This window comes from Salminus brasiliensis, chromosome 6 (genome assembly GCF_030463535.1).
Source record: "Salminus brasiliensis chromosome 6, fSalBra1.hap2, whole genome shotgun sequence".
Taxonomy (NCBI): Eukaryota; Metazoa; Chordata; class Actinopteri; order Characiformes; family Bryconidae; genus Salminus; species Salminus brasiliensis.
The window spans coordinates 1,581,084-1,590,841 of NC_132883.1; the positions used below are offsets into that span (position 1 = coordinate 1,581,084).

The 9,758-nt window shown below is 46.5% G+C and overlaps 1 protein-coding gene across 1 annotated transcript in view; it reads right to left on the reverse strand.

The window, feature by feature from the left end:
* Window positions 1–475: 475 nt before the first annotated feature.
* The window catches only part of sema6bb (sema domain, transmembrane domain (TM), and cytoplasmic domain, (semaphorin) 6Bb), an 85,338-nt gene continuing 76,055 nt past the window's right edge, over window positions 476–9,758 (reverse strand). The window contains exon 16 of the mRNA XM_072681291.1: window positions 476–6,340. Within this exon, the coding sequence (XP_072537392.1) occupies window positions 5,409–6,340 (932 nt within the window). The 3' untranslated portion in view covers window positions 476–5,408. The remainder of the gene's footprint in view (window positions 6,341–9,758) is intronic.

The following is a 9,758-nucleotide window of genomic DNA, read 5'->3' on the forward strand; positions in this document are numbered from 1 at the left end:
GTGCTTGGTGGGTGTGATACTAAGTGGCCAATCAGTTACATTAGACAACATGCAGGCCTGGAAACAAGGGATCCAAGGTCCAGGTTTGAAGGCCGCAGCCATGGAAGAAGCACTTTTGCTTCCCTGAGGAACCATGTTTGTAACATATCGGTGTGTAGAGTCCACTCCCAAGACCTTTACTGACTAAAAATAACAGACATTATAATAATTTCATGCAACAAAACCAGTAAATTATATTTGAAATGATTAATATTATTATTATTATTGTTGTTATTATTATTATATTCATACTATAATTATTCAAAAGTGACCACACGTTGATTTGGAAAGTGTGTAAAAAAATTAAATGATATAATAAAAAAAAACAAAAAAAACAAAAACAAATATATATATATATATATAAATAAGACATATATATTTATATATACACACACATATCATTTTTATTTATATATATCTAAATAAATTTACACACTTTCCATAATGGCATAATATATAATAATTATAGTATTCATATAATAATAATAATAATAATAATAATAATAATAAATTAAAATATAATTTACAGTTTTGTTGCATTAAAATATTATAATGTCAGTATATATTAAAAGCATTCTTGTATTCACTGTCAGTCAAAATTTTCACATCTCTGACAAACTGCAGCTTTACAGGAAAAGGGAAAACATAATTTTCAGTGAAAGTCAATGTAAAAAAAATCTGTAATTTTAGAGCATTTCTATTGGTCCATTCATCAAAGAACAACTGCCTGATTCCCATTATAATAAGTAATGTGAAAACAGCAAAAATGGAGATACAAGGTTTTGTGTGAGAGCAGTGATCTGTAAAATCTGTTTTTATTATTATTGTTTTATTTTTATTTTTTTTTGTTTTTTAAGTGGGCATAAGAAGGACTGGATCTGTGAACCTGATTAAGATTATAGTGCTAAAGATGAATTATTGTTTGAATTATTATAATTATTGAATTATTTGTATCTAAAAATGATAAAGGCATCATATAGTCCCATTCCCCAGACGTGTCTAACAGGGTGCTGCTGAATTTAAAAGAGACTAAGAGTGCATTGCTATTCTTAGAGGGTCTGGACCTGGGGCTCATCGGGAAAAACCAGCGACTGCCGAATGTTTCGGAGCGACTTTTCCAGATCATCCGACTCAATTAGCTTCTACAGTGGCGACGCGGCTCATGTGACCCCGCGGCCTTGGAGGTTAATCATATTATCACGTGCGCTGCAGCCGAACCCGGCCTTGGCTGGGATGCGGGCTCTTTGCTCACTGTGGTGTCCGAGTTCTTCTGCCTCGGGATTTGCTGGCAGGCTTTAATGCAATTGCATCACAATACAGGGAGAGAGACAGAGGCAGAGACAGAGGCCGAGACCGAGAGAGAGAGGACGTGTCTCTCAGGATCTCCTCTAGTTCCCGTCACCACATTAAAAGCTGAAGTGTACTCGGCCTAATCAAGCATGTCACGCAATAGAGAGAGAGAGAGAGAGAGAGAGAGAGAGAGAGAGAGAGCATGGTCTGGTAGCAGGGTTGCCCATTTTAAAACAGGCCTCATCAGGACCAGCCATCGCTCTGAGGTCCAGTTCTGATGCTCACATGTCCACTGTAGACAACAGTGGACAGGTGTCAGCATGGGCACTCTGATTGGTCTGTGAATATGCGGTCCCATACCCAGCAGGGGGCGCTGCATCACTGTGTGTTGTGAGACATTCCTTCACACACACATACACATATGTCCAAATATTTGTGGACACCCTTGCTCATGAATGCATTCAGCTACTATTAAGCTGCACCCATTGCTGGCACAGATGTGCAAATGCACACACACACACACACACACAGCTCGTCTAGTCCCTGTAGAAGGGAAGTACTGCCAATAGAATAGGACTCTCTGGAGCAGATCAACAATGCCAGGCGTGGGCTAGAGGGGTATAAAGCCCCCCAGCATTGAGGAGCTGTGGAGCAGTGAAAGAACTGTTTTCTGGAATGATGATGGTGGTGGAGCTCAATCCAGTACTTTTAGGATGAACTGAAGAGCTGAAGATGAGGGATGGTGCTGATCACCTGACTAACGCTTTGTCACTGAGTGCAATCAAATCCTCACAGCAATGCTCCACCACAATCTAGTGGAAAGCCTTCTTCCCTGGAAGCAGGACAGCAGAGACAGTTACTCCAATGAGAATTTGTTTTTTAATACCCTTGTTTTCTGAAGAAACAATGAATGAAGAGGTGTCCCAATACTTTTGTCAATTTAGTATAAGTGGATGCTACTGTTTTTAGACTGTTTTTAGGAGAGAGAACAGACTAAATACAACCAAATCTACAGGATGGAATGTACAAAAATCTTTCTCTCTTACACACACACACACACACACATATCTTGTGGATTCTGCATCTCTTTAAGGACACCCCCACCCCCCAACTCTGCAGTAGATGATGTTGGAGATGAATACAGGGAGTGACGGTAACACAAGACTGGCCCCTGCATTAACTTCACTGATTCGATCTTATCTGACAGTCTGCACAAATAGCTCTCTCTCTCTCTCTCTCTCTCTTTCTCTCTCTCTCTCTCCTGGCCTCAGCGCAACACAGAGGTCACAAACGGGCAAATAAACCTAACTGCGAATGCTCCAGGAGCGCCACTGCCCTCTGCGGGTCATCTGGGTCATTATTCCCAGCAGAGTGTCAGAGAAAGGGGTGAGACAGCTGAGATAAAAACCTGAGAGAGGGGGAGAGTTATAAAAAGCAGTGCACCGTGTCTTCCTGACCCCTGAAACAAACAAACGTTCAGGGGAAAGAGAAGCTGAGGCACACGGAGCTCCAGGCCAGCGTCTAGACGTCTGACTGCTTTCATTCCTTTCCTTCCAAACGTGTCCTCTAGTGTCCCCGCCTGCGGTATTTTTACAACAGACACACCCTCAACCTGATCATGAGCCGATACTGAGGTTAGTCATCTACAAGTCAGCTTACTCAAGTCTTCAAGTCCTGTCCAAAAGTTTGTGGACACCCCTTCTAATGAATGAATTCAGCTACTTTAAGCTGCACCTATTGCTGCTGACACAGATGTGCAAATGCACACACACAGCTTGTCTAGTCCCTGTAGAGACGAAGTACTGCCAATAAAATAGGACTCTCTGGACTCTTATTGGCACCATGCTGCCTAATGCCAGGCATATGGTAGAGGGGTACCCCTAAAGCCCCCCAGCATTGAGGAGCTGTGGAGCAGTGGAGGAGCTGTGTTCTCTGGAATGATGGTGGAGGAGCTCCATCCAGTACTTTTGGGATGAGTTGGGGAGTTGGGGATGATGAGGTGGGGTGGTGATCATCGTCCAACATCCTGGCCTCACTAATGCTCTTGTCGCTGAATGCAATCAAAGCTCACAGCAATGCTCCTCCTCCAAAATCTAGTAGAAAGTCTTCTTCCCTGGACAGTAGAGACAGTGACTCCAACAAAAGCTGGATCAGCTCTTTTTAATACTCTTGATTTTGGAAGAAACAATGCATCAACAGGTGTCCCAATACTTTTGTCAATATACTGTATATGTAAAGTAATAATAAAAAATGGTTTGTATCACATGGTTTGTGATAGGTGGTTGCTATGGTGTTGCTATGTGGTTGCTATAGCATTCCAAATGGATTGTATTGAGTTGCTAGGGGGTTGATATGGTGCTGCTAAGTGGTTGCTTTGGTATCCCCAGTGGTTGCTATCCTATCCCGGCTTAGCGTTGCTAAGTGCCTTGCTAGGTGGTTGCTCTGGTTTTCCAGGTGATCTTGTGGTCACCTCTTAAGTGAGCATTTGTTAATTTTATAACCTGATAAGGACCTGGAAATGTCACAGGCATTAAAACGCAAGTAAGCCCCCTGCATGTACTCCCGGACCCCCTGCCCTAACATCGAAGAACCTCGACAACCTCGCGCAACACTCATCTGGCCCCTCATTGATATTCCCCTGAACCAGGCCAGTGGCAGGGTTTCTGTGAAGGCCTGACTCTTTAACGGCTGTTTGTTTGGGATGGGCCAGTCTGGCTGGGCGGCACAAAGAGCCCCAGTGTCCCCGAGCCTCGTCCAAGCGCAACTCCCCAGCGGCAGAGGGACGGACAGACAGAGAGGGAGTGGAGAGATAGAGAGCTAAAGCCAAGCTCACATTTCACTCCACAGAAAGAGGGAGGTCAAACCGGGCAGGCTGGGAAGTAAGAGAGAGGGAGAGAGAAAGAGAGCGAGAGAGGGAGGTCAGGTCAGCGAGGCAGAAAGAAAAAGAGAGAGAGAGACGGAGGCAGACTCTTACAAAAGCCCTCAGTGTTTCTAGCCAGCAGCAAACACACATCAGAAACATTTACGCTGGGATTCACAGGCACAAACCAAACGAGTCCACCCGCAGTGAATATTATTACTAGCGTTATTAATATTATTATTATTATTATTCCTAAATCCTCCCAGGTTCCAGGTCCCGGAGCCTCGCTGCGGTCTGGAGCAGTCTCCAGCCTTCTGCTTACGCTGCCACAGCAACAATCCCATCGATTGGGATTCCTCGATTGTTGGCAAACCCTCTCTTTAGCTTCCGTTCACCCGCACCCACGCAGTCTGACAGAAAAAAAAACACCAGTCGGCCATTAAGTCGGGTGGCAGTTGTCTTTTGATTGCTTCCTAACTCAGGAGGAAAAGGGCTTTGTAGAGGAAGGGGGAAGGGCGAGTCAGTTGACATCAGATCAGGCTCTTTGAGTATCTCCAGTGTGGGTAGACTCCTCGACTCCTCCTTGTCTTCGCATCCATCCATCCAAATCCATGAGCTTAATCTTGACTCGGCTGGGATCTAGATTCGCGGCGACCCTCCGCACACCCTCCGGCGCTCCTCGTAGCACGAATCATCAAACCTGGGCGTCTGCTGACCACAGTAAAAGGAATACAAAGACAACGGAGAGCAGGACAAAGCCGTCACGTCCACCGAGTCAGCTGAGAGAGACGTTCCGAAGCAAATGCTACTGTTTGCTGGACGGTGAGCCGAGCAGTTCACAGTATACCGATACTTATTTAGTCGTTTAGTTCCTGGTTCCTGAAGAGTTGCTTGCCTGCGGTCACTTGACCAGTGGCGAGGCAGTCAAGAGTCAAGAGGCAGCAGAGGCCTCGCGCCAGCGTGCTAAGTGCTATAGGTTGTCGGAGGGAACGCGAGTTCCTGTCTACACTCTATGCTCTATGTCTTCATTCTCTCAGTGCTGGACCGTCCCAGCGGTGGAGGAGGAAGGGGCTTTGGAGACTTTTTGGAGCTTTCAGAGACACTGGATGGCAGTGAGAGAGTTTGGGCAAGTGGGAGAGTCACGGCAGAGGAAGAGGAAGGTCTAAACTTGAGTCTGAGTCTCTGGGACGATGGGAGTCCGAGGGACAAAAGCAAGGCCTCACTGTCCATTGGCAGCGCGCTCGCTTGCATTCTTGCCCAAGCTGAAGTGGCTGAAGTCCTGCATGTCGTTGTGCCCCCTAGCGGAGTGGACGGAGGGCCGCACCAAGGATGCATTGGTGCGTGGTTGTACGGGGTAGTGGTGGTGGTGGTGGTGGTGGTGTCCAGTGGGTGTGCCATTGTTGCTGTTGAAGTTGAACCCATTGTGGCTCCAGCGTGGAGGTTCCCCATAATCCGACTGTGTCGTGGGTGCTGAGACCACCCTCCTCCGGTCGGGTGATTCTTGAGGCGTAGCAGGGCGATAATCTCCGGTAGAGTTGCGGGTCGCAGGGGCGGCAGGGCGCCCACTTTGCTCTCTCTGGATGGGAGGGTGAGATAGTATCAGATAGCGCTGCCTCTCAGCATGTGGGGCCACGTCACCCGGATCTTCTTGTCGCCCTCCGTTGCTGCCCTGAAGGTAATCGGAGCTCAGGTACAAAACGGCGGTGTTACCCGGGCCGGTCTGCGTGATAAACGTCTGGCTTTGGTCCCAGTCAGAGTCAGGGAGGTGGACGTTGGGCGTGGGACGTTTCTGCTGCAGCGGGGTCTGCTCTGGAGTGGGCAGTCCCGGGTCCATCTCGCCAGATTTGGGCCAGCCATTGGTGAAGAGGTTTTCAACCTGGGAGTGAGGTCTTTCGCTGATCCGTGTCACGCTAATCACGGAACCGCTGCGCCTGTGTCCCAGCATGTTCTGCTCCTTGTCAGCCTTGCGCCGCCCACCAGGGCCGGAACCTCCTCCTCTGGAGCGCTGGCGGTGCTTCACGGTCATGATCCAGCAGACCATTAGGCCTGAGAGCGCTGCCCCGGTGGAGAATGCGGAAACTGCAGACAGAACCAGGAGGTTGACGGACACCAGACCGTCGGGCTCCTCCACGTAACTCTCTTGAAGGAGACCTGAGGACACACACACACACACACACACAGGGAGAAAAACACAAGATCCTCAGTAAACAAGAGCCCAGCCATGACCAGCAGAGCGTCGGTAAATGAAACCATAAGCAACCGAGCGTCATTACTCTGAGTTCACCTCCTTTTTTATCGGTTTTGAGAAGCTGAGTCATTTATATCTCGGTAGGAGGGGTGGAATGCACCGTGGAGAAGCTACGCCATTGGCGCAGGGGCTAATTATGCTCATTAGCTAAAGTGTATGGTAATTTTAATAGCTGTAATAACTGTCTTCCTGATTGAAAGTATCTTTGTGCCTCCTCTTGCCTCGCAACATTAACTCTCCTGTGGAAAATGTCTGCAGCGGAGAAACTGCCAAACTTTATTCATAAGTGGAAAAACATTCTGTTTATCACGAACAGGTGAAGACCAGGGAGACAGATTAGCACAAAGCTTCCATTCGACCTAAAATCTGCAAAGCTTTTAGGATCTGGGAGGAGTAGCACTGAATTATTAATGGGATGGAAAGGTAGAGAGCAAATTCTCAGTCAATTACACAAATATCGGTACAGTGCATCTCTGTAGGTCAGGAACTGGAGATCCCAATCAACAATTAATAATGTCAGGCCAATAAATTCTTCGGGTCGAGTTAGAGAGAGAGAGAGAAAGACAGAGACAGAGGGAAGGAGGGAGGTCAACTCGCCACATGGTGCCCTGCCTGTAGGCCAACCCCACAGATGTTCATTAAATCTGTTAAAATCAGTGAACGTAAAACAGTAGAAAATAAATCTACGCTCTCAGTAAACAGATAAACGTCATCAGCCGAGGCCTTTTCCCAGCAGCGAGCATTACAGCCAACGGTATGGAACACACACAGCCTTAAAAACAAACACCCTTTTATTGTCTGGCAAAATCCGTTTTAATGGAGACGAATGGCAGCAATTACGCTCAGGTGAAAACCAACTGGCTGGCTTTTAGCTCAGGCTTTCACGTTCAGCCCTTTTATTCACACACATAAACCGAAGAGGGAGGGAAGTCACGTACATAAATGAATATCGCAGATTATATCAGTTTCTAATGGAGGACTAATGGCATATGAGAGATTTACTGCGCAGTAATAAGATACAGCTGGAAATAACCATAATTCCATCCCTATATATACGCAGTACACGCTGGCTATATTACAAACTGGCCACTTTATTAGAAACACCCACCTTGTGCTTTCACTCACTGGCCACTTTATTAGAAACACCTACTTCATACTTCTACTCAGTGGCCACTTTATTAGAAACACCTACTCTTGTGCTTCCACTCACTGGCCACTTTATTAGAAACACCTACTCTTGTGCTTCCACTCACTGGCCACTTTATTAGAAACACCTACTTCATACTTCCACTCAGTGGCCACTTTATTAGAAACACCTACTCTTGTGCTTCCACTCACTGGCCACTTTATTAGAAACACCTACTTCATACTTCCACTCACTGGCCACTTTATTAGAAACACCTACCTTGTGCTTTCAACCACTGGCCACTTTATTAGAAACACCTACCTTGTGCTTCCACTCACTGGCCACTTTATTAGAAACACCTACCTTGTGCCTTCAACCACTGGCCACTTAATTAGAAACACCTACCTTGTACTTCCACTCACTGGCCACTTTATTAGAAACACCTACTTCATACTTCCACTCACTGGCCACTTTATTAGAAACACCTACCTTGTGCTTTCAACCACTGGCCACTTTATTAGAAACACCTACCTTGTACTTCCACTCAGAGGACACTTTATTAGAAACCCCCTGCTCTGACCTTCGACTTTTGGTTCCATAAAGAGAGTGGGAGTGTGAGTGTAAACACACACACCTCTCGTTTACAAACACACTCTTTATGGAACTAAAAGTATCTAGAACCCTTTGAAGAGTGTACTAATGTACTTCACGCTCTAAACATGTCACAGATAATTGGCTACATCTGGGGTGAGGTGGGGGGACTGTACCTCTGACCTTGCACTTTAAAAGTCTACCTCTCTGTAGGACACGGGCTGTGTTCTTTCTCTCCAGCATGGCAGACAGCCAGCCAGACAGTTGCAGCAGCAGTAAGCAGCAGTGTGTCTGACCGTCAGCAATAAAACACCCCATCATCCACAGCACTCCCACCCAGCCCCGGTTCTCCAGCCTACTCTGCAATTCCCTCACGAGTGCAGCAAATTCGCCACACAAGGACACTTCATCTCCATCCACGCCGTCGCCTCAGGCAACTCCCGTCCACTCTGTACGTCCACCAAGGCTGCGTCCAGCAACGAGAAACCAGCAGTGCTCAGCGCTGAAGGTGGATGAGCATTGGTGGAGAAATATTGTTGGAAATGTCACTCTAACCCTAACCGGGCTCTGGTTAAAATATACAAATACACCTCATCTGTTAAACATGGTGTCGTGAGTGCTCCGAAATCAGCAAGACGATTGGTCGATATCTCCTGCCTAAAGATCCAAAGCATTCCACCTCATCTGTTAAACATGGTGGTGGGAGTGCTTTAAATTCTGTAGAACAATTGGTCCACACCTCCTGGCCAAGATTCAAAGCATTCCATCTCATCTGTTAAACATGGTGGTGGGAGTGCTCTGAAATCAGCAAGACAATTGGTCCATAAAGTGCAGTCTTAGAACTCAGGGTGTTTTCTGCTTCTCACCATCCAAGTCCTACCGAACACATTGAATGATGTTGAGGTCTGGACTCTGGGGAGGTCAGTGTTTTGTTTTGAGAGCAGTGGCAGGTTCTCTGTTGGATGTGTCCGCTTGTGTTTCTCACTAAAAGCTTTTTGATCAGCAGCTGATGAATAGAGGCTGGCCATTAGGGAGCCGTGCTTTTGTGACCCGTCTGCTTTGTCCCCCGACGGCTCGGGGAAATAAAACATATGTGGGACACAGGGATGGAAAGATGGAGAAATGGAGAAAGGGTGGATGAGTATGTATCTCACCCTTCTCTTGTCTCCCTTTCTCTCTTTTTATCGCCCTCAATCCCGATGGGCCAAACACATTCAATGATATTGAGGTCTGGACTCTGGGGTGGTCAGACTGTTGTTTGGAGCTATTTTTAGTAATAGCTTTAAGACCCACAGCGTTCAGACGCAGATCTTCTCAAAGTAGAAGGATGTAAACAATCACCTGAGGATGTTTTCAGATCTGAAGCAGGAGTGAACATTGATGTTCTTCTCTCTCAGAGATGAAAGCTTTGAGCGCTGTTTATGTGGTGAAGGGCAGTGTTGGTGGTCTTCATGGTTTCACAGTTCTTAGGGGTCCCATTTTCTCTCTATCTTTGAACTTCAGTTCTGGAAACTCCTGTTTTTTTCACTATTTAACTTCCATCCTCCTCATGAAAGTGGATCATATCATCTATCTAACCTCCTCAGGAAGATCCTCAGAAAGTA